This window comes from Cynoglossus semilaevis, chromosome 20 (genome assembly GCF_000523025.1).
Source record: "Cynoglossus semilaevis isolate Cse_v1.0 chromosome 20, Cse_v1.0, whole genome shotgun sequence".
Classification (NCBI taxonomy): Eukaryota; Metazoa; Chordata; class Actinopteri; order Pleuronectiformes; family Cynoglossidae; genus Cynoglossus; species Cynoglossus semilaevis.
In genome coordinates this window covers 4,437,763-4,462,827 of record NC_024326.1, presented here as the reverse complement: position 1 = coordinate 4,462,827, position 25,065 = coordinate 4,437,763, and the positions used below count along the sequence as shown (strand labels likewise).

General features: G+C 44.0%; 3 protein-coding genes across 3 annotated transcripts; 1 reads left to right on the top strand and 2 right to left on the bottom strand.

The window, feature by feature from the left end:
• Positions 1-17,685, bottom strand: hs2st1a (heparan sulfate 2-O-sulfotransferase 1a). The gene is made up of 7 exons (XM_008334065.3): positions 17,034-17,685; positions 4,156-4,403; positions 3,992-4,077; positions 3,320-3,458; positions 3,134-3,231; positions 2,863-3,020; positions 1-2,091 (listed from the first exon to the last, which is right to left on the bottom strand). Exons 1-7 carry the CDS (start codon positions 17,155-17,157, stop codon positions 1,868-1,870), a joined length of 1,077 nt encoding a protein of 358 aa, XP_008332287.1. The 5' UTR covers positions 17,158-17,685; the 3' UTR covers positions 1-1,867.
• A 169-nt stretch (positions 17,686-17,854) lies between these two features.
• Positions 17,855-21,435, top strand: selenof (selenoprotein F). The gene is made up of 5 exons (XM_008334066.2): positions 17,855-18,049; positions 19,114-19,281; positions 19,922-19,985; positions 20,470-20,519; positions 20,621-21,435. Exons 1-5 carry the CDS (start codon positions 18,002-18,004, stop codon positions 20,750-20,752), a joined length of 462 nt encoding a protein of 153 aa, XP_008332288.2. The 5' UTR covers positions 17,855-18,001; the 3' UTR covers positions 20,753-21,435.
• Positions 21,436-22,618: 1,183 nt separating this feature from the next.
• LOC103396152 (transcription factor Sox-14) lies at positions 22,619-23,661 on the bottom strand. The gene has a single exon (XM_008334136.3). The coding sequence runs from the start codon at positions 23,493-23,495 to the stop codon at positions 22,749-22,751; it is 747 nt and encodes a 248-aa protein (XP_008332358.2). The 5' UTR covers positions 23,496-23,661; the 3' UTR covers positions 22,619-22,748.
• Between the last annotated feature and the right edge of the window lie 1,404 nt (positions 23,662-25,065).

Here is a 25,065-nt window from a genome sequence, read left to right as displayed (position 1 = left end):
GAGACTTTATAGCTCTTTATCGCCCTCTACTGGATACATAGCAAGTTGCACGTTGCTCCATCTGCCTCCAGCCTGAGGATGAGCACGAGTGCGTTGAAAAAAGAATCTCATACACACTTACACACACACCTGTTTGCACACACTGTATTTTTCCAATGTCATGTGTATTTGTTTGGCAATCCAAAACAATTGAAACCGAAAAACAAACCTTTGTTTCCATTGAACAAAAATCAACAAAGACTTATCTTATAATATGTAAATCGGGTGTAGAGAAGGCACACAAAGACTGAGAGGTAAACTACAGTATGTCCTCACATTAAAAGTAGTACCATTTCACATGTTCCTGAAAAACACTGTCGTGTGAAAGACAAGTAGAGTTGCCTTCACAGTATGTAACATTCAACATGACGTACCGTTGTGACAGGAACCCAAAAGACAACAAACAATCCAACTCTTTCAGAAAAACAAAAACATGGGAAAAAAAAATAAAATTGAATTATTGATTTAAGGAACCACATCAGTATTTATGATGTCAACTGCTGAAAGGTAAGCTTTTAAAAATAAGTTAGGTTTTGGCTGTGGCTGTGGACACGATCAAATCATTTCAATCCCTCTAAGTATATATTTAAGTGGTGCAGGGCGTACAGGAGACAACAGCAGTAGTATCTCTGGCCAACCTAAGAACACTTTGAGATATGGCAAAATACAGAGAAATGTGTGATATGAACCATTTCACCTAAAACAATCATGATAGTACAATAAAAATGCAGATTTATTTGTAGCTGCGATGTTAGTATGTAAAGGTGGAGTATGAAAGAGTTTCTTGAAGAAAAAAAACATTGCATCATATTAAAGTAATTGTTTAAATCTGCAGGGATTTCTTTTTTTTTCAGGTGGCTGTGGATGAAAAAAAATATAATATGAAAGACAACATTGTGGGCAGTGTACACATTAGATGATGGTAAGACCAAATTAGAGCAGTGGCGCCACCTAGGGGGCACTGGATGAACCTAGAAGCAAAATGTATTTTTAGATTTGGTGGCAGGGTTTGGAGTAAATGTGAAAAAAAAATCCTAGTTGGCAAAAATATGGTATGTTATTTGTCATTTAACCGAAAACAATAGTTAAAAAGTTCCGTAACATGTACACAGTGATAATAATGCCCGAGGTGACTTGAAAAACGTGTGTTAACAGAGGAAACAGTTCAGTTCCAAGTATTTACAGCAGCAGTTTCTTCACCCAAAGCTTCAGGTCAGTCATCCGTGTTACCCAGGAGACCCTGGGAAAAGATGCACGTGTACAAGAGTTATCTAACAAAAACCCGTCCAATACGATACAAAACATATACACACGTTCCAGAAAGCAGTCCATGGCCATAGTGTTTTTTTTTTTTTTAGTAAAACCTAGTCTTGCAGGTTAGTTCAACGATACAGCACAGTAGTCAGATTTTTACTTTTAAAACCTCTAAGGTTAGTAGCGGTGTTGGGGTTTGGGGATCGTCCTCTCAGGTTCAAATGTCACACTGTCTTTAAATACAAAGAGAAACTATTGTTAAGGATTAAAATGCAATAAAATACACCTGGTGCGAGAAAGGATGACAGAATACTGAAGCCAGTCAGGAGTGGACGTCTCTCAGCGCTGCCGCCAAAAGAGGCCCCTTTGACCTTTGACCTCGGAGTGAAAAAGGACTGGAGGCCCGGGTGATTTGGGGAAAACACGGCCCCTTCGTCCAGTTCACTGGTCTAATGTGACGGCGTCTTCTCACAGCTCCACGTCGAGAGAAGAAGCAGTCACCCGTAGTCCCGTCTCAGCCTCGTACCAGTTTTCTTGATCTTCTGTAAAAGCCTTCACATTCCTCTGTGTCTCTCTAGTTCTTGGGGTAGATCTTCTCGTAGAAGAAGTTCTGCGCCAGCACGTAGAGTTCCCCGTCTTTCTCTCTGACGGCGTGCGCTCTGACGAACTGGAACTGTTCCAGCGCAAACTCGTAAAACTCGTTCTCCATCTTCCAAATGGACGACTGCTGCAGCTTGGCGATAGACTCCTTGGTGGGCGGCTTCTTTTCGCTGGTCTTCCTCAGGTGGGACTTCTTTCCTGTGATGAGGGGAAAAAAAAGCATGTGTAAGCATACAACGTAATAGATCGAGCTCGCTTTATTATTAAAAATATGTATAAAATCTATATTTAATAACAATCTACTGCACGGCGGAGTCCGTTTGGCTCTGGTCGTCACTCTGCGGCCAGTGTCTTAGACTTGAAAGACTTTTTCGAGTTCCGAGTCAGAAAATTAAATCCCACTTCATTTTTTTTTCAGTAAGTGCTTTTTAATTGGCCTCATGGGAATGACTAAGTTGAACTGTCATTAGGACGGCTGACGAGGAATCACATCAGCAAATCAATACCACGGTATATGATTATTTAAGGCACAATAATAGTTTATCAGGATTACAAAAATAGAGTTTCTGTTGGTTTGATTACAAGACTGCACATTAAATTGAATTTGTTTCGGGGTGAAGCATAAATAACTGACTCTACAAACCACTTTTTTTTAGGGTTACTGAGGAGAACGTCCAACTTGAGGAACAAAGTCATCCATCAAACGTCATTCTAAAACGGATGATTAGGTTGAGGATAAGGTTTTATCTGTACCTGAGTCAGAGTGTATTGACGTCAATAATCAGATTAAATTCATCCATTATTCACTCTGCCGGGCAGCTAGCGCGACCAATCTGTATCTTCATCAGAGAGAGGGCACGGACGCGTATTGACTACGCTTCGGGTCCTCGTCGTCAGAGCGGCACTTGTGTCGGGTTAGATTAAATACAGAGGGAATGTTCAAATCCAATAGCCCAGCAGACGTGTCACCTGTTTTGTAAAGCTCCGTGGCTCCTCTGAAGAACTGCGGCAGCGCGGCCTCCAGCATCATGACGAAGTCCTCCAGCTCTTCTGTTACGCCCACCAACAGGTACTCATTCACCAGGTTGTATTTGGCCTGCTCCAGCGCCCACTGGCTGCCAACAATCCTGCAAAAAAAATCCCATGTTCATCACTCACAATTATATTGTTTTCATGTTCTGCTTAAATCACTGTTTCTCAACATGGTATATAGTACCATGTTATGTGTTTCAGTACTAACCAGCATTCAGAGTAGTGGCCGCAGAAAAACGGGATCTGGAGCCAAAGCTTCTCCGGGGCGCAGTCTGAGCCGCCGGCTGCTACACATTCATCGAAGGTCTAACAAGGAAGAAAAACAGCATTTAAACGACACGCGTCTTTGACGAGACTAGAGGTCAGGTGACTGAAGTCCAACAAAGCAGGTAACCTTCTTGTCTCCTTGTTTCCTCCGTCTCAGCCCAGGCCGGTAATCATCCCCGAAACGTAGAAAGTAATAATAGGACACCAATCTTTCGATGGGGTCCCGGATCACGTTGATGTAGATGGGCTTTCTCTTCACCCCGAACCTGAGAGAAACGACATGTTGTATCATAACTGATGTTTTATAAATGCACATAAATCAATGAACAGAGGTGGAGGACCAAATTAGCAGCAGCTCGCAGTGTTTTAGGTAGACGATTGATGGGCCCTGTCGGAATAGTAGACGTGCAGAAAAACAGGAAGAGTGCAGAAAAACAGGAAGACCGAAGCAAACTCATTCAACATCGTGGAAAACGCGAGTGAAAAAGCCCGATCCATTAAGGAGTGAGTGCAGAAAAACAGGAAGACCGAAGCAGAATCAGGGACAGAGACTGGCTGACCTCGACATAAAGTCCAGTACGACAGTCCAGAACATTTGTGATCAGCATCAATCCATTTTGAAACTACTGCCCTAAGCAGATTCGACTTCACTCTAAATAATCGACCTCATGAGGAGATTAGGTTTGGAGCTGAAACATATTTTGTACCTCACAAAAAAAAATCACACAATTTCTGCATCTTGAGATGAAGATGACCAATTCAAAATATTGTGTAACAAATATAGATAGCAGGTCCTTACTTGGCAAAGTCCAGGAAAGAGACGTGTCCATGGTAAAAGGCCGGCTTCATTTCTTTCCACTCGGTCACGTTCTTAACAAACCGTACCTGAACGCAACACATTTACGATAATTACTGGGTGTGTCAAAATAAAATGGAAATAAATGCGTCAGCCGCCGCCCTCACCTGGTCCTGGATGGACATGACCGGGTTGTTCTTGGTGGTGTTGATGTGAAGGACGTGGAAGTGGTTCTTCCCACACAGGTCGTAGGCGATGTTGGTGAATGAAGTGCTGGCCGTCTTGGGCACTCGGTTGTAAATGATGACCAGGTCGTCGTCGCCGTCGGCCGCCGATGACGACTCCCGCTCCCGCAGGCCGTCCTGCGCGTGGCGCTGCTCGATCTCTCGTACCTCGTGTCTGGCAATAGCTCGCTCTGCAGGAACGGGACGGAAAATGAGACGCAGGTGAGTCGGGAAGTAAGATAAATGACATTTAAAAGTCATGCATAAAGACTAAAATGCTAAAATGATTTTAAAATGGGGAAACATGGGTACTACAAGGAAAATGCAACGGTATAATGATAATATAAATAAATTATACAATTTGGAAAGGTTTGGCGGGCCGGAATAAAAAGCTGAACGGGCCTCATCCGGCCCCCGGGCCTTAGTTTGCCAATGCCTGAGCAAGTATTCTGAGAAGACGAGACAAATTAAAATACTCACTGTACCATTTTAAATGATATCCAAATACCACATTGGCAAAAGTTAACGTAACGTAAGGTAAGGTAACGTCCAACGACCAGTGTTGAGGCGTCGCTGGAGCTCGACTGCGACGTGCATGTTCACACAACAAAAGGTCCGACGGAGCCGAAACACAATCTCCCAATCTCACATCCTTTGATATTCCCGTGTCCTCGTGTCAACGTTTAAGACGTCTCCTAACTGCGATCAAATATCGTTCCACTTTTGCATATCTGAAATCCCTGCTAAAAGACGGCTCTAAATATAAACACGATCCGCTTACGACTTGAATTCGGCTTTCCTGTCATTGTCGGATGAAGAACCAGGCTGTAACTGTATTAAAAAATCAATTTCCATTTCATCTCTTTTGACGAGAGCAGAAGGCCGAAGCCATTAGCCGCCCCCGCAGCCGGTATCAGGACTAATGTCAAAAAAGAAATATTAGTAATTCACCTCAGCAGCAGTTCATTTCATACAGAGGCACCACGTTTGTACTACGTTTACCTAATCAAACTGAATTTTACATTTAGAACGTGTCGGTGTGTGTCCGTGTGTGTGTGCTCTTTGACAAATCAAACACACATCAAAGGTAGAGTCCTGCAGCTAAGTGTCTTTGTGCTTCAGACAGTCCCCAGACACTAGAAATGATTTATGGTCCAGCCTGGTCGCCTTTTCTTCTGGGAAAAGAAAAGAGTCAGGTGTCACAGGTGAAAAGCTGAGGCTGGGTGATGTCAATCACAGGGGACGGCTGTAGTTATCGGAGAGCCTGAAGGGGAAGTTTGGCTTATTTACTTTAAACCCAGACCTCGGAGTCTCAGCGTGAATAGATCAAGAACTCAAAAGCCCCGGCTTGAGTGTTTTTCCCCTCAGATTGACTTGTGTTGACAATACGGCAGGATAAAGGGGGGAGATGGAGCGGGGGGAGAGGAGACGCGGCGGCGGCTAAGCACCGGATCACCTAATACCCGTGGGACCTCGCGGTGAAGTCAACAGGCTCCCAAGATCTGGCTAAGACCTTGATCTGGCTTCTGGTACCGAAGGTTCAACAAACACGTCCTGAGGGATTTCACTGACTCATCTCTCATTTGTGGACACACACACACACACACATCTCCAGAGCAGCTGTTACGCCCCACTCATCGCGGCTGGATTCGGTTACCGCGCTGCTCAGACTGGCCGTGTGGTTGTAACGGGCGATGGCTGTCAGCGTGAGGAACAACTGCAGCGGAGACATTTCCTCACATGTTCGTCCAGAGCAGGCGTTCGCCAACAACAACAACAACAACAGCAGCAACAACAGCAGCAGCAGCAGCAGCAGCGACTGTTGCTATGCTGGAACTTTAAAACGTGGGCTCCAGTGTCGTTTCAGGGATTATTTTTACAACGGTGTGTGAAGTGAGAGGAGGCAGAGAAAGGCCGTGTGTGTGACATTGGGGGGGTGGGGGTTGGGGGGAAACGCCATGGTGCAACATGTGACAAAAGTCATAAAAAGTGACCGTTGTGGCTGGTAGTGTGAAGCTCAGAGTCACTTTGGACTTGTTGTCAAAACGGTTTGACACAATAAAGGTCCGAACAATCACAAATGAGCAAAAAAATGGCCGTTAGCCCAAAGCTAACCCTAGGAATGTCTTATATTTAATGCGACTAAATTTAAGAACATAATCACCAGCAACAAACGACTGTTTACAGCAGTATCTCAACACCTTGTTTGGGTTCACTCCCAGCAGAGTAGTAGTGGTATTTTAAGTCTGGGCTCCTTGTTGGTAAATATTTTGTACAAATATTTCCCTGAGGAGACCAGAGACTAAAGATAGGACAGACAGAGGTAACACACGTTTGAGATCCTAAATATTCAACCTTCATCTATTTACAGACCAAATACCAATCCATCCATCACAGAGAGTCGACTGAAATCGGCCTTTTCACTTCCCAACTCTCAAACATGTTCAACATATTCAGCCTGTCCATTTTCCTCTCGTTCAGGAGAAAACATGAATAAATATGAATAACAATGTAGTCGTTCTTTGCTCAGCACGGTGGTCGACCTTTCCTCAGGACCAGCTGTTAAGGCAAAGACGTCCCCAGTCCTTCACTTTCTAGATTCAAAGAGAGAAGAAGAAGAAAAGAAACCAGAGTCCTTAGCTACAACATTGTGCAGTGAACACAGAGGCCCAGAACCTGCTGGTTAAACACATTCAGTTTTGGTGGCAGATTCCCAGGGACTAACAAGGAGGCCACTCCAGCACGGCCAGGGAGCTCCAGGCTCTGCAGGAGCCCTATTCATCGTTGGACTGAACACATCTGCTGTAAAACTCTATATCAGAGGTTACCCTCCACACACACACACACACACACACACACACACAGACCCTTATGAGGTCATTTAATTAGACAACAAAGGCCTGATTACTACAGCCACACAATGCGACTCTTTTCTTTTTTTTCCCCACCATCCCCAGTTCCGTCACTTCTCTCTCCTTCCGCGAGCTAATTATGACGCGTGGAGAAAACACAGGTCCTAGAAACAGTGACGACCACCAGCCCATTAATCTGAGTTTCACTCAAAGTGAGGGACAGAAGGAAGACGGAGCGCCGGCGGTTGAACATATTTACTGAGGCAATTTCGCGGCTGATTAGACGCCGCCATTTGAAATCATCACTCATATTCGCCGCGGCTCCGCAGCGTGCGACGGGGCCGTCGTGTATTACCGCCGTTACGTCAGATCTGATGGGATAATAAAAAGCAGGCAGGGGAGATGATCTTTTTCACAGGCAGCTCATAAATCTATCGCCTCTCCTGTCCACCAGTGGGAGCTCCCGCTCTCGTTCAACGCTTCGGGAGAGTTGATCGCTGGAAACCAAAGTCTTGAGTTAGGTGGGAGATGGCGATTGGCTGACGTGTGGGGTTGGTATGGTTCTGCTTGGACGCCAGTGGATTGCAGAAAAATCAACGAAGGATGACAGGGAGAAGATCTTGGTGCAGCTGCTGCTCTCTCTCTCTCTCTCTCTCTTCACCTCGGTGCAGACACTGACGACCGCGGCTGCAGTTGAAGTGCTCACACACATGGGATCACAACATAACACACAGTTCCGCGTTAGTGTTTGGATCTGTTTAGACCAGAGTGGATTGATAGAGGAAGCAGAGAGGGGGGTAAAAAAAAGTCAGGCCCGAGCAAACGCAGCAGAACTGGAATTAAAGTTGTTATTCCAGCCTTGACAACGCTTATAAAACATCCTGTAAGAGGAATCGGTTCTCCTGGGGTTTTCTGTGCTGCTGGCACTGGACCAAATCAGGAGGTAGATAAGAGTAAGAGTCCTTTTTTTTTTTTTTTTTTGTCAGTGACTGTGAAGAGCTGGACAAAGTCATCTGCAGCTTTTAGCGAATTCCTGGCAAAATACTTAAAGGAGTACAGCGTGTACCTGAGCCTATAAAAAAACTGCGCTGTTTTTATCAGTAAATATTTATAGGAGTTTCTGGTTTTTCTTTGGTGGATTGAAAATTGACTGAAGAACAGCTTCAAACCACAGCCCAACGTTAAAGTTACAGCCATTTCTACGCATTCTTTCACAGGATTTAGCATGGAAAATGAGTGACTTTAAATGGCAGCGTATTGATGTCACGTAACAGCTGTCGTTAGCATGCTAACACGCTCCGGACACTATGTACGAAAACTTGAATTTTTCCTGGGAATGTATTTCTTTAAACGTACTGTCGACATGTACGAAAACGCGATCAAACCGTCCCTTCATTACGCTCCACGCACGTACGGGACGGCTTGACCGCACGTGGGTTCTGACCAGCGTTTGTTGAGGTGTGTTTTTTTGATAGTGATTGCTAAGGCTGAGGCATTTTTCCCACTGGCGTTTACACACAAGTGCAACATTGAAGCTCAGTGAAAGGTCTCATTCAGGGCCCTGTCCTCACCACAACAGCTGGGAGAGAACGAGAAATGGGAGATGAGGGAGTCGAGGGCTGGAGGGAAAGAAGGGGGGAGAGGGGGGGGGTTGGATCAGACAGGACTGAATCAAATGTGAAGGGACCCAAGCTGGACTAAAGTTTGGAACATGTCATGTATCCTGATGCTGATTTGACAATAGATCGTTCTGCCGTATATATTTCCAATTTTTTACATAGATCTATAACGCTGTACTACGCCAGGAACAACAGGAGAGAGTCTTGCACTGCGTCAGTAAATAAAAAAAATAGAAAAACACCAGGTTCCACTGACAGCTTTGAAAGGACTCACATTTGTTCCGTACATCACAGGGTTTTCATAAAGACCAAGAAAACTCCTGGGGAAGTGATTGAAATTACACCGCATCAGAATCTGATAGCGACACGAGCAACAAAGCGTCAGACATTAAAATTCATATCTCCGGGTCTCCTCTGAAAGCAAAATGTCACACTGCATTGCGGAGCCTAATAAATAACGTGTCGCAGGGTGATGTCAAATTTCCTGTCCTACGTTTTTTTTTTTTTTTTTTGCCTCCGCTTTCTCTCGCTGTGGGTTTGGATTAAAGTGGGGGAGGGAGGGGACGACAGAATGTGAGGGAAATAGCGACGGTTGAGGCGAGAGGTGTCGCTGGGGTCACGACCTCCCACAGTCTCTCAGGCCGGCATCGGGACAGAAGAGAGGAAGTCTCTCTTCGAGGGAGCCACAGAGAACGATGATGCATTTGCCAAACAATGCATCCAGATGATGCGTCTCCAAAATTAGCCCCTAAGACTCGGCACACTTTTTCCCCTCTCCGTGACTGAAGAAAAAACCCACGTTGGAAACAAGAGTGTTTTTGTTCGGAGAACACTGACAACGGGATGATACAGAGACACAAAACTTGTCTCTCAGCGGTGACAAGGACATCTCACAGCAGGCAGTGCTTAAGTGGTTTGGAGTACGAGTCGACAGATCATAATCACTCTATTGAATTGCGATGTGGAGGAAGACGGGACGACAAGAAAGATCAGAAGTGACCCTCTTTAGGAGAACGGACCTAAAATGTGTCACCATTAAGTATTTTTTTATTTTATTTTAGCGTAATTATCTGACTCTTCTTGCTAGTAGCAGCAACTACAAATACAGTGGTTTAGATAAACAAATGAATATTACCATGCCTGTATCGATATCAGTTGATATCGGCATCAGAAATTAAGTGTTTGGACAATATCGGCATATCGGATATGGGCAAATATTTAATATCGGACATCCCTATTTTTGAATTTAAAAAATCTTTAACGGTCAGGGGGACTTTGTTCTCCAGTGTCACTGCTCAGGCCCTAAGTTCGTATCAAATACTTTAAAAGATAATTGCCGAAATCCAAGCCCTCTTTGTGCCGAGTCGTTACATTATCTTATAACAACCGTGTTTGGATAACAGCGCAGATCTGATTGCAAGATACAACCCAGAGATCAGATGTTCCCCTTCTTCCTCCCAGTCCCTGGAACACATAATTAATAATGCATATACGGGCGTCCAGGGAACACTCCACACTCTGTTAGACATAGCCAATGAGAGCTATTCATATGGCTAAGGCTAAACGGAGGGGACAGGAGGCCGGGCTGCAGGTGGCAGAGATGAAGACGCCGCGACGGGCCCCGACGGGATTGGAAACCAGAAAGAACTGAAAAAACAAAGCTGAAGAAGCATCGTCTTCAGATCTGCCCTTTAGTTTTAATACCATGTACTATCTGGGTTTTTGATTCAGTACTGCAGTTCTTATTTGAATCCATGTGCAGTAAGAATTTCCTAAGATTCTGACGGAGTTGTTCAGATTTCCTGTAAGGTCACACGAGGATGTGACAACATCTGTGTTTGGGAAAAAAAAAAGTTCATGTGAGGAAAAACAAAAAGTAAAAAAAGAAAGTTTTGCATATCCAGGAGGAAGGAATAAATGTAAAAAGAAGTTTTGCATATCCAGGAGGAAGGAATGGAATGACATGAGCATCCTTAGGAGAATATCAATCTGCACATCTGCCTGTCGTACGGAGTTTAGGATTAAGCTGTAACCAAATTCGAGGAAATTAATGATTTTATCAGCTAGGTTTATGATTCAAACAGCGCCCCCCAGTGCCAGGATTTTCCAGTGGGGAAATAGCCAAGCCACTACAAACACAGCATCCTTTGATTTGATCAATTTCTCTTCACTGATTTCTGCCAAAACACTACACACGTACTGATTTGTAGTTCAAGCCTCCTCCCTGAGTAATTGTCTCCAGTATTTATTGGTTTATTTAAAAAAAAAAAATAGTCCCATTTTTTTTTAAGAACATGCCCAGGTTTATTAGTCCCATTTTTTTTAAGAACATGCCCAGGTTTATGGGTTGTTTATGGCAGGTGTAGTGTTTACCCCGAGGGCAGGAGTTCACTCAGAGTTCAGGAAAGAAAAGAAAAAGATGACAGACACCAAAAAAAATAAAAAAATCTCCTCTTCCACACTCAGCAGGAGAGAGTCTGAGTGTGGGAGCAAAGTATTCAGCAGCAGATACTTTGTTAATGGGGACACACATATGAGAGGAGAGAGAGGGTCTAACGACCCTGAAGCTTTTTCAACCCACTGCACTGATAACGGAACAAAAGACAAACCAGGAAAAAAAAAACATCCAGTGAAAGAAAAAAAAAGAAGCAAAACAGAGACACGCAGGAAAACAAGACGAAACCAGGTTCAAACCAACGCCATCCAGGAACAGGAAGCAGGGTCTACAAGAGGAAAAATAAAATCCTTCTTTACAATCCTTTCATTTTTCTCCCTCTGTTCTGATGAAACAGGATGTAAAACCGCTGTGGGCGAACCTTCCTCTTTTTTTGCTCATTTTGACCATGCAGGGCTTTAAATATTTTGTGTCGGTATGAAAAATGAATCATCGTTTTTTTCTTTTCTTTTCTTTAGCGACCATCTGATTAAAACATAAAAAACAAATATAGATGATTTAGTTTTCACTGAAAAAAAAAAAGCTGTTTACAACCTAAAATCCCAGAGGAACTAAATAAAGACGACGCAGCTTCATCAGCCACTTGCTGATTTTCCCCCTCGAGGACGAAGAGGAGGAGTAGGAGGAGCAGGGATGTCAAGGTGAAAAAAGAAACCCCTGCTAATTCTGCTGAGTAGGGTTAGCGACGCGGGGAGGCACCTGCTGTTATTCAAAACCAATCACTCTGGCGTCGAGAACACACGCAGCGGTGTAGACTCCGAGCAATTTGTAGTTTTAAAAGAGACAGAGGAGCTGCTGTAGATGTAGATTTAATCTAGATGATTCGGGGGATTTAGCGCCCCCTATAATGAAAAAAAAAAGTGTGTTCTGTAATAGCATGAAATCTCTGGGACCTGTGGTCAGGGTGGGCGGGGGGGCTTTCACCATGACCACCGGAGGCCAAAATATAAAACAACATGGGTGAAGTGACAGCCCTGAGATTTAAGGCAGTGCTGAGATCTAGAGGACTTGAATCCAGACCAGGACTGACTTCTGGTACTTGTCACTGTTCCTGTTCCTGGCAGCCTCTCTAACGTACATCTCTGCCTCCCACCTCTAAGAAGGAATCACAACTCGGATTGACATGTTCACAGAATGTGTAGGAAGACACGCAGGAAATGATGAAGAGGAGGAAGTAGGGGTTGGTATTACTGGTAGGAGGCCAGCTGGGGGAGAGGGCGGGGGGGACAGACGATATCGGAGCAGGGTGTTCATCCATCTAGAGCTGCCTCCTGTTCGATTACAGTCAAACCCCTCCGTAAACACCCTGATTAGTCTGTCTGTCATCCGGCGACAGCGGCGTATATACATCGCCGTCTCCGGTTGCGGCCCTGTGCGCCACTTTGCAGCGACGTGTTCCTCCTGTCAGACAAAGTGTGCGCCCTGCAGGGGGGGCTATAAATCCTAGAAATCCCCAAACCCCGAATCAAAGCCTGCCTCTAACAAACACGCCGTTAGCACCTTGCCTTCCAGCCCCGACCTGCGAAAAAATCCATCCCTAACGCCTACACCTATCTCGGCGGCGAGCTCCCCTCCATTAGCCACTCAAATGGCACGAATCGGAGAGTGACTGAGCGGGCTGTTGCAGGAGGCAGACACTACCCCGCTACTCGCAGTAACAGATGCCAACGTGCAGAGTGAGAGCGAATGACTCATGCGGCCTTTTGTATGTTTTAAGAAAAAAAAGCTAAAAAATCTGATTCAGTTTGTGACATGAAAGAAGTGAAGACACAAGAGGAAGAAAGAGAAACGCCGGAGGTGGAGAGTTTACGACAGCAGGCTGGCTCGCTCGCATCGAGTGACTCCGACGTGTCACCAATTAGCCTGAAATGGAAGTCAGTGCTTTGTGCAGCAGCCAGCCCTGGGTAGCAGACTGAAGTCCTGTGACACCGCTGACAAATGTGTGGGAGCAATCAGGGGGGGGCAGTTACACACCAGATCATCAATAAAAAAAAATCCAAACACATCCGCCGCTCCGTCTCAGGACAAACTGTTGATGCCAGACTGTTTTCCCTTTCAGGAAAAAGAAAATCCCTGACCAGACTCTAGCCGCCCTCACCGGCAGTTTGAGAGACAGACTCCGGGCTAAAAGTGCTTGGCATAACAATCAAAATCAAATTAAAATGCAGGTCTGGGGAGCAATAGGTTGTAGCAACAAATTAATTCTGGGAAAGCCGTGCCTGTGCTGGGTAAAAAAACCCAACAAATGTATGCATTCCCCCGACTTCTCCTACCGCCTCCCGGTGTTTACTGTTCACCACGGGCCCGGCTGTGTCCGGAATATCACGACGCAACAGATGGAAATTGAATTCCTTTAATCGGCCTAAATAATGAGCAGCAGATAAAGGGAGTCGAGGCCGAAGAGGGAATAACAAAAAGTCAGTGAATCTCTCCTCAGCCGGTTGACATGCGGCTCATGCACGGGCCGAAGGAAGGCAAGGTGAAGAGGTTGTTTTCTCCTGTTACAACACGGGTCGTCAGTTTCCATTTCCACGGCCCTAATTGACCACACTTATACTTTTGCCAAGAATAAACCTGTCACATAATGATTCACATTGATAAACAGAAAATTCTTTACCCTAAAAAAACCCTGGATTTTCCCATTAATTGTATGAATATTTTTACCCAGAGAAGCCAAGATAAGACAAGGCTGTGTCTATAAAAAGAAGTCTGTAAGGAAAGGTGCTCCATACATAACAATTTACTTCAGAGTGTAATGATGCTGTTTGAGCCAAAAAAAAAAACGACAGGAAACAGTAAAAGCTGTAACGCGGTGGAGGGAGGAACATAAAACGCCGCGGCTCCACCGGTGGCATATTTATGTGTTTGTTATGGACCGAGCATTGATCACCGCAAGGGCACAACATGAAATTCTGAAAACGTGTTTCCTTTCGACTCCTTCAGTTTATGGGCCTTAACACGCAGGAACGGGCGGATACATAAAATCTGAAAGACGTTTGTTTTTTTATACAAGACTGAGTGATGACTGAAACAGAATTTAAATTTCAACAAAGCAGTTTTTTTTCTGTTACAGAATTCAGTCTTTGTAGAGTTAGACTAAAAATAAGAAGGTCACGACCTTCTTCTGTGTCACCTGACGACTTAACTAGTTTAATCTTTCAGCTTTAGGAGGAAAAAAAAGATCAGGCGTGGGGAAAGGTTTGGTAATGGGTCCTAAAATTTGACGGAGGGGCCCGGGTCAGGAGCAGGACATCAGGACATGTAAAAGACAGTCAATAAAGGCTAAAATGCTAAAATCTTTTAGCCTTTTTGATGCCATCTACTGGGGAAATGTGGTCATTGCAAATAAAATAAAAATAGAAATTAGCAACATAATTTGGAAAAGTTTGATGGGCTGGATTAAAACGGGCCACGTCAGGCCCCCGGACCATAGTTTGCCCATGTCTGGTCCAGATCAACACGTGTTGTGTAATTTTAACATCTTCATCTGACATTAACACAACAGAATTTCTCAGCACGACCGTGGGCCTGGGCCACACTTTGCCCGTGTTGTGACAGTTGAGCAAAGACGAACCTTGCCCCACGCACACCTGGTCACATGACCGGGCTGACGGCTGCCTGTCAGCGGCCCGCTCCGCAACCTTCATTCAAAACTATTTGGCCAGGCAGCACATAGTTCAGAGCTCCAGTGTGCGGACGTCTGCTCAGGACAGTCATCAATCAGGCCACTTTTATGCCGAGTCAACAGAATCCCATGGCAGTGGTGGGCAGTCGGGGGAAAGGCCTCTCAGGCTCCGGCTGTGTGTGTAAAGTACAGCCGTCTAAAGCAGCAATAAAGCATGTCACAGGCCGATATAGTCATCTGAACACCCAGAGCTACCGACTGTTTCAACAGCAGAAAACTCAAAGGGCTCAAAGAGGTGTTTTACCGACTGCTTTGACGGTGTGTCAGGTCACTTCCTCCGTATCTGTCACTCTGCTGTTGCTCCAAACGGTAAAAATAGAATATTAGAACTTCCTATGAAATTAGCACAGGCAGGTTACGACCAAAAAAGCTGACGTGACGCTTCTTCTGGAAACCTGAGCAACCAACATCAACGCTCTTTAGGCAACGGTTACTCAACAATAAAGACATACCACAGAACGAAACGCCTATTGATCACCGATCAATAAACGGTTTAGTTTAAGGGACTCATTCAGATTATTGACAATCCCTTTTTTGAATCAATCTTTAGTCCAAAACATATCTGAATCACATACTTGTAATAAATGACTGATATTTTTAATTAGTCCCACACATTGATCATGTAATAACTAGCGTTATGATGGATTAATATAACAAGATGTTTTGCTATTGGAAAAACACAAATTGCAAATTAATTAAAAGTAAGTATTGGTACATGGTATATGTAATTATACATTTTTAAAAAATCTATTTATGACAATGTTATATGTACGACTTATGAGAAAAACCCATCCGATGACATCACACCCCCCACTCCAAGGTTTTCACATACAGCTACAGATTCCGCAGCTGTTCCCAACTGTACAGTCCCCCCCCCCCAGTTATTTTATGAAATAATTATTATTAAAGTTCTAACAACAGAATATTTACAGGCAGATGTCTTGACATTTGGTGTTTCACAGATAAGACCCCACAGCCGGTCGGTGCCTCGGTAGACCAGACTTGTTCAGGTCAGCGTGCGCCACATCAGGGCCATGAATCCACCGCAGTCACTCTGGTGAATCACACCTGTGCGTTTCCTGTTTAAACACGTTCCAGTCACTTCTCTGAGAGTCTATCAGATTACGCTCTTCTGGCGAGCTATCCCCGTGAAATTGTGCAGGAAGTGGTGTGTGAACCCCCGGGGGTGCAGGCTGTGCACTTCAGGGGTCCACACACACACACACACACACACACACACACCACCTCCTGCATCGCTCTGCTGCTCCCATGAAAAAAAGAAAAATCCTCAGAGCAGAGGGAAGATAATCCCGCACTGTCCCAGATCCTTTCCTGGGATTGAGCCCTGAAGGCAGTTTGCTATTAAAATTTGAATATAACTGCCCATGATTCAATCGGGGTAAAAGACATTTGGCAACGGAGCAGTACTGGACCTGCAGCAGCAGCAGCGTGGTGTCCATCTGCATCCAGAATATTTTTTTAAAAATTAATCATAGGGAAAAAAAGGGCTGCTCTTCATTGGTCTTTAAACACTACAATATTCTCCAAGGACTATCTGACTCAAGAACTCCAACCCTGACCCAGATCAATATTCATGTATGTTAATGATTTTTAAATTAGCAGTATTTGCATGCAAGGGTGGCTATAACGATGCAACCAATTGACTGCTGTGAAATGATTCCAAACGGATTTAAATGAGGGGTCTAAATGCATGAAATCTCCAGTTATCACGCATGGGATAATAACAAGTGCCTGGTCCTTAGGAAATTATGTTGGGGTTGTGGACAAAACATGAAAATGTTTCATAACCCTTGGGCTCTGGGGCTACTAGACAGTTCTTTTCAAAAAAGAATGTGGGGCCAAATATAGTGTGCCTTCTCCAAATAACAGATAATATGTGACGAACTAAGGATAAAACCAGACTAAAGACAGCAATAGGTCCCAATCCTCCCTCCGTGCAGTGGCAGATTTGCTGATCCTCGGGTATTAAAGTTTGAGTCATGCACAAGTTCAAGCCTTTAACGTTGTTATGATCGTGTACCAGTGTCTGCCGCTCAGGCATGTGTACTGCATAAAGAGCTGCTCTCTATCTCGCTGCATACTGCTGACTATTGACCGGGGTGTCAAACAAAGGAGCTGCAGAGAACAGATCTGTCCTAAGGCGAGACACTCGCTCACTGACACCGGTGGCAAACCGAGCTGTGACTTACCCAGCTTTCCCCGAGACTCTTCCAGCTTCTGGATCTGATTCTCCAGAAAGAACATGGCCACTGCGAACGCCAGCAGCGCCAGAAGCTGCAACTTGGGCGGCATCATGACTCTGAGTAGCCCCATCAAATCATCCAGATAGGGATTTGGTCAGTCCATGCTCAGATGAGGAGCAACTGGAAGCACACGCACGCACCCGCGGACCGACCAATGCACATCCACAGCGACGACGTTGACTACAAAGCGACTGGGTGTCAGTGCATGGCCCTTTCTCCTCTTCAGTGTGTGTGGATATATGTGTATAAATATCCCGGTGCTCTCATTCAAACCTAAGGCGAAGTGTTCATTCTTATTATTGGTGGTTTTATCCAGTAAATCCCGAGTACTGGAGCGTCGTAATGTCCGGTGGATATCTCATGGGATCGATTACGTGTGTCCCCCGAGGTGTGGGAGCTGTGGCACCAGCCTATGTCGCCTCCGTCCACTCCATTAAGTGCTGCCTGCCACTGTCCCAGCTTCTAGTGTGTTCGCCACCACGGACTGTTATTACTACCGCTCAAACCATTGGACGTGGGAACAGTCCAACAAGCTGTCTGGCGTTTTCATTCGTTGACCGTTTCCTGACTGTTTAACGCGGATTGGACTATCTAAACTCAAGTCCAACAGTAGGCGTCGCACTTTTAGGCGAGCTATTTTTGACAACGTCAGAGACGAGGAAGAAAACACAGTCCGACCACGGCATATGCCGAAGCTAAAACAAAAATGTCTGGATAAAACAAACGAATTTAAAATATCAATTTCGACAATTCGCATTAATTTGGGTTTGAAATTGTCCTTTTTCTAAGAGTAAGGATACTAAAAGGTCGAGGACGTGAAAAATAACAAGAATATATTCAGGCGCACCGGGGCATTCCTTTTTCAAGATACATGGGTCCCTCTGGTGGTTTTCGCTAACAAAGCGGAGACCAAAATGTCTGGAGAGGTTTATATCCTGTGGCTCATATCCCTCTTAAAAACGGTAACTTTGTCAATAATTGAAGTAAATCCTACCGCGTTATAAACTGGTTCATAGCCAACATATACGCGCAGCGACATAGTCATTTTTGGAACGTTTTCTTATAGATTTCGTTTTAGCCGCATCCTGTGCGGAGTTTGAAAATGACGTGGCTCAACCTTAGCGGCTGAGACGCGATGATAAAGCGGATCCGCGTATGCGTTCAAAAGTAAAGGGACATCTTTTTAAATCACTCTCCGTCGAATTATTATCCAAAATCCTTTGAATGGATTGTACTCAAAAGGTCTTTGTCTTAAAATATTGACATGTAATGTTTGAAATGAACCCGTTGCCGCAGTTCAAGTAAACGGGATCTAATTTTCTTCATTTCTCCCATGATGGTTAATTCAAAGTTATCTCTATACATTTACTTATCTCGTCAGTTAAATTTGAAACATGCAGTTTTTTGCATTTTATTGTAAACTGACTTGATCTACTGCGAACAGGAACAGCACACCCTGTGGTAAACAGATTGATCCTGTTCGGTGCCCCACCTATGTCTACATTCACTTTAATGAGACCTTCTGTGGAGTAACGGCTGTTAAGATTTATTGTCTGCGGTTCATAGAAAAAAAAACACAAGTCACTCCAAACCTTGGCATATTATTGTAAAAAGTAATCTGTTTTCTAAGCGCGATTTAAATAAACAGTTTAGATTCTAGTCCTGGCTAATTAACTAGCAACTTGAAAAACTGGTTAATGTTTTTATGTTTGTTCTAGGCTCGACATGGAATAAAGGTTCCTCAACTATGCACAATGCAATACACAATTTTATCTTTTGCTTTTGCAAATGATTGGTTAGAGGCTGGAAAGGCTTGGATTTAGTCATTTGAAAATGATCAATATATGCTAATCATAACCAAATCTCATCTAAACATAATCTGCTAGATATACACATATAAGAAAGGTATTAAATATTACGTGATAATCGTTGGTTTTATGCTCATATGTGAAACAAATATACCAATTCAGCTCATTCTCCTTGACAACACTAGCAATATTTATGTGTCCCTTTCATCTCTCCGCAGCTGTCGGCCTTCGGGGCCGACTTGTCTTCAGAGGCGTGCAGGGACCTGGGCTTTTCTAGCAACCTGCTGTGCAGCTCCTGCGACCTGCTCGGAGAGTTCAGCCTCACTAAGCTCCAGCCTGACTGCCGACACTGCTGCCAGCAGGAGGCTCAGATGGAAGCACGCAAGGTAGAAGAGAGTAAAAGTCCAAATCGTGGGCAGAGCACCATTCGCACAAAACAAGAGACACAAGTGTAATTTAATAGTCCAAGTCTTTGACGTGTTAACTCGGGGGATCCACCAAAAGAATCCTCAGAGTCTGACCATTGACTATAATCTTTGACGCGTTAACTCTGTCAGATGGGTATCCACCAAAATAATCCTCAGAGTCTGACCATTGACTATAGTGCCGTGTCTGAGAATAGGCTAAGTCTGCGGCCCAGTCCATTAGGAAGATTCACTGAGTGCGGAGGGCATTTTGGAAGAAGTAATTTTCAAATGTGTCCTCCTCTGCAGAGCAGCCTCCCGGTGCAGCACCTCCGCCTCCTTAGGGTACTTACTAAGGGCTCAGGGCCTTTTGGGAGTTGTTATGCAGAGTTAATGACAATAACATTAGGTGTGTGTTAACCAAAAGAACAGGGGAAAAAAACCTGTAGAAAAACTAACTGTGAAGCCAAGGTTTTTCTATATTCTGTTAACAATTTTCTTAATTAATATACACATTTTTAAAAATATATAATTACTGGATAAGTATATACTAGAATAAGACATGGACAAGACTGAAATGATTTTTCCTAATGCACTTTGTCTAATGTTTGTCTGCACACAGCTTTACCCTGGAGCCATCCTGGAGGTGTGTGGATGAAAATTGGGGAGGTTCCCTCAAGTCCAAGGTGAGTCATCAAATTTTTGTTCTGTTTTGTTTCACTTTTAATACATAGCTAGTGTCTTTGGATGTTTTCTGTGATCCTTATGGCTTCGTAGGTGGTCTGAAGCAGCTTTGAGCTGCGTTTTAAACAGGCTTTAAAGATTTTTTTTTTACTCCCCCGTCTGGAGGAGTTGACCTCCCCGTCTCTGCCCAGAGCAGCATTTGGCTAATTAAAGCATCGGGTTACACCGATGATGGAATTACTGCAGTTCGTCTTAGTGTGGAAAAGGTGGAAAGGCGGGGGGGAGGGGGGGGCTGTCTGGGCCATATGGCTGTTTGTTTACCTCAGCTGTAGCCTTCGTCTGCTCCTCGTCGTCGTCTTCCCCCTCTGTAAATACTGCCCTCCTGGGGGGGGGTTTCTGCAGTTGGCACTAATTACGCGGGTCTAAAATAGAGACGTCCGATTTGTCACCTGACATTTGTCTCACGAGTGTTCTGGTCTCCAACAGCTTTTGTCAGGAGCGACAAGCCCAAGATGTTCAAGGGTCTGCAGATCAAGGTATGGACGGTCAATTGTTTTGATACGAATCAAATTTCTAGTTTCACTTTCTTATTTCATAACCCCAACATGTCTGCTCCTTCTCTTACCCAACACCACAGTACGTCAGAGGCTCAGATCCTGTCCTCAAGCTTTTGGACGATAACGGGAACATCGCTGAAGAACTCAGCATCCTCAAGTGGAACACCGACAGCGTGGAGGAGTTTCTTAGTGAGAAATTAGATCGGATATAGATGAGAGAATAATCAGATTTTCTACTTGAGTAAAATGTTTGTTTTTCCAAATTACAAAGTACAACATGTTTCACTAGCGATGGTTTATATTTATCTGCCCCGACTCTGAGATTTGTGCCTCTTGTGTCTTTCGTATGTCAAATTTTATTCATGGTTCTCACACTTCCAACCATTTCTGACCTACTTACGGCTCGTCAACCACGGACAGAGTTATACCGTCTTCATTTCACAGATTCAATCCACCTGAATCTGAGGGAGAAAAATATCTGCAAGGTTAGAAAGATTTATCAGATCATTTCGAAAAAGACTAGACGCCCTAAAAAAGGAATTCTGACCCCCGTGGATTCATAGACTATATAAATCGTGTTCCTTTGTCATTTTTGATTTCTGTTCCTTTTCTGTCACCTTTTAGTTAAAATTATTTTTTATAACACGTGATATTTTGGATAAATGAGATTAGCAGCAGTACAGAATAGATCGGAGTTGTTTTCCAAATGCAGTTGGCTTTGCAGAGACGCACGTTAGTGAAGGCCTCACAGTAAACCAGCGCTGGTATGTGAGGTCTGATGTGTTTTTGGTGTTTTTCTGCACCTTCTGCTTTGAAGAGGAAACCATTTATTCTGTGTGCTTGTTTTTGAGGTGCAAGTTTAAATATGTAAAAATAAAACTTTTCTTTAAAAGTTTCCCTGTGGACTTGTGGTGTTTTCTTCTTTAAAACAAACTTTAATCGATTGCTTCACACTAGAGACCAACTACTAACTATGGCCTAGGGTTTACTGACGTCTAGTGGATAAAAGAGGTATTGCCGTTCAGTGAAACGTCTGATTGCAACAAGTAATTTTTCAAATGTTTCTATTATATTTGTGAAATCAATTCCTTTTTTCACATAGATAATTCTTTTTGACCTGGAATATTCTTCTGAGATATATGTACATGAACGAAATTAGCGTGGAACAATTATTTGATCCAAAACGAAATAGAATTCTAGCATTTCCAGATAGCTTATACATTGCTAATTATTTTTAAAATTATTTGAATACACCTGCTATATTTGACGTACTCGCGTTATTTTACAAACCATTCTAAAAAACTACAAATACTTGTTTATAATAGGTAAAGTTCTAATACAACTTTCTTTTTGCAATTATTTTCGCTATTTAATTTAGTGTAACATGTTTCAAATAAGATGGAACGGTGTCGTGTTTACTACTGTGTTTAATCACTTGACAATTAACAATAGCCAATGAGAAAAAATTACAAACTATTTACGCTGAAAAAATCGAAAATGTCCACTTTAATCGCCTGGTTTAATGCATTAAAGTCCGACATCAGGAAAATAATTTCAAATGGGACTCGGATAACTGAGTTAATTGTCAGATAATTATCATCCATCACCAACACGTGCGAGTTCAAGATGTTAAATAAAAAAAAGGTTAGGGGTTAGTGAATAAAGCCATGTTCATAAATGGCACTTGAAAACTTAAGCCAAAAAAATAAAAAATATATTACATTAAAAAATAGACAATCACAGCAACTAATAAAAAGATTTATTTACACTTAGACTCCAATTCAAATAATCAGGCTGTAGTGAACAGGATGTACAGTTATATGTTATAACGTCTTTATCACTTACCATTTCGTCATAGATTTGTTGTTGTTTTTTCACTTTAAAGGACATACAGTATTACAGACTGTCATTTGGGTCTCAAACTAAGACAGGAAATATACATATCACAGGACATCCATTCATTCCATCTCCCATCACTTTAAGAATTAAACATGGTATTTTTGTACAGCCTCGTATTTACATTAAATAGTTTACATTAAATAAATTGTACAGTATTTTTACATTAAATAGTTTACATTAAATAATTACAATTTTTTTTGTTTGTTTTTGTTATTGTTTTCCACAGTTTTATAATCAATAGCAAATTGAAAGTTAGACAATTATTGCGGTTAAATCGATACATTTAATATCGTCTGCGTTTTTGCCTCCTTATCCAGTTTGCGCGCTGCTGCAGCCGGGTGAAGAGTGTGGATCCGTGCCGCTCCGGTTCTTTCCTCCCGGAAACAGAATGTACGCCACCTGGGGCTGCAAACTGGCCGCAGACCAGACGCTACAACTGCACGGCATCAAATACCCGGGGCTGGAGGTGGGTGACAGGTGGGTGTGGATTGGTTGCCCTCCACAAGGTACTGCGCCGACGCCGCCGGAGTGGAAGCCAAAGGCGTGCGGGCTGTAGGGCAACCGGGTGTGCGTCACGTCTGCCAGCCGCTGGACAGCCGCGGTGCTCAGGTGTGACTCTAACAGAGAGAAATGTGAAGAGGAGAAGGAGGTGCTGTGGTCGAACAGAGCCCGAGATTTGTCTCCAGGAAAGAGGAAGGGATCCCCGGGAAACCCCTTCAAGTTGTCCGCAGCTTCTCCAAACCCGGGCGGCAGCGGGAACACGAAGCGCTCCCTCTTCAGGAGACCCTTCGCTTTGCGCCTCGGTCTGTACTTGTAGTCCGGATGCTCCTTCATGTGCTGGGCGCGCAGCCTCTTGGCTTCGTCGATGTAGGGACGTTTCTCCGAGTCTGAGAGCAGCTTCCACTGCGCGCCCAGTCTCTTGCTGATTTCAGAGTTGTGCATCTTGGGGTTTTCCTGGGCCATCTGTCTCCTCTGACCTCTTGACCACACCATGAAGGCGTTCATGGGTCTCTTGATGTGATCCAAAGGCTTTGCCATGTCAGTGAGGTGGCACATTGATCAGAAATCCCACTTTAAAGTAAGTCAGTTCTCCAAAAGGTGCTCGCCTCCATCATAGGAAAAGTGGCTGAAAAAGTGCACCTGGGGCAACTCCATCAGAACAGGGTGCATCCGTGTGAGGGCAAGGGCATCACAGAGGAACAAGTTGGAGGCTTGTTATGGATGATGTAGTGCATGACAGCCAGCCATCACAAAAGACACCAGTCTCAGGGCCAACCAATGGGCAGAGAGAGAGAGAGAGAGAGAGAGAGAGAGTAGGTGTGCCACATGAAAACAGTTCTAAGGAACTGAGCTCATCACCAAATCTCTCAAGCTTCAGTCAAAAAACAGTCACCTGAATGTCATGTTTTGTGACAGTGAAAAGTTTATTTTTGTTGGTTTTTAAAATTTGAATCTCTATGGCATTGTTTCCCAAAGACTGGGTCGTGACCCTCAGGTGGGTTGCAACAGTTTTTTTTTTGGGTCATCTTGCATGATGTTTTCCAGGAAGTTATGAATATTTTCTATTGACTTGGGTCGTGAAGGTTTGTGACTTTTAAAATATGGGTCCCCAGAAAAAAAAGTTTTCTCCGTTCGTCGTTAATCTCCTACTGTGTTTTTCTTCAAACTTCACCACTGACTCATTGAAATTCTTCCCTAAGATGCCGTGCAGTTCCACTGTATATTAACATGGGCAGAAGTGGAGCTGTTCTCCACCTTAATCGCCACAGCCTAAAGAAAAAAATCAATATTAATCACAGCCATAATTCTCCGGCCCTGGACGACTGCATTGATTGTTACAGTTTTCATAATTACTATACCTTATCTGATCAACTCTCGGCTTTGGTCCCGTCTCTTCCGTTATTGAAATGACATTGATGGATGGAGAGATTCTTGGGTAAAAAAAAAATAACACAAACACACGTTGGAGAATGCAGGTGTTTATGGGAAGTAACGGGATTGTTGTTGGGAACGTAACCTCAGGAAGATAATGTCATTGGCCTGGGTTCACCGCCATCTTTCAGGCCTGTGTGAGTGAGGGCTCTGAGGGCCGGCCAAACAGGATTATGACCATGAGAGAACCATGATGTGTTTCTTCACAGACAGACCTGCGACGGTTGGTCAAAGCCTCGGGTTCAGGGTTTTTTTTCGTAGCCCAGATAAAGTCGGAAATCAGGCACGGAGGGAAGCCTCGGGTTCAGGGTTTTTTTTTTTCGTAGCTGAGATAAAGTCGGAAATCAGGCACGGAGGAGGCCTTTATTCTGTTTACCTCCGCCAATCAAAGGCTCCGTGGGCTCCTTCAAAGGCAAAAATAAATGGACACGGGAGATCCGGCGGCGCGCGCTACGTCCTCGCCGGCGACGATAAGATATTTTTCAGGGATTTGTTTTTCAAGGTGGGCTGGAGGGATAACGTGAGTGACGGCAGGGGTCAGACGGTTGATCTGTCTCCTCAGAGCTTTGCTGTTATCTTCTGTGCTCTAGGTCCAGGCCTGACATGCAGGAGGCCGCCACCACACAGTGACGGTGATTATTTCCACAGTTTCCCAACAATGAAGAGGAAAAAGACAGATTATGTCCATTAGAAG

What these genes read in the sequence shown, in the direction of transcription:
- hs2st1a (XM_008334065.3), bottom strand. Translation starts at nt 17,157, where the DNA reads ATGGGGCTACTCAGAGTCATGATGCCGCCCAAGTTGCAGCTTCTGGCG. An exon ending in GGAAACAAGGAGACAAGAAG is followed by an intron (nt 3,232 to 3,319) that starts GTTACCTGCTTT and finishes CTTCCTTGTTAG; the next exon opens with ACCTTCGATGAATGTGTAGC. An exon ending in GGCCACTACTCTGAATGCTG is followed by an intron (nt 3,021 to 3,133) that starts GTTAGTACTGAA and finishes TTTTTTTTGCAG; the next exon opens with GATTGTTGGCAGCCAGTGGG.
- LOC103396152 (XM_008334136.3), bottom strand. Translation starts at nt 23,495, where the DNA reads ATGTGCCACCTCACTGACATGGCAAAGCCTTTGGATCACATCAAGAGA.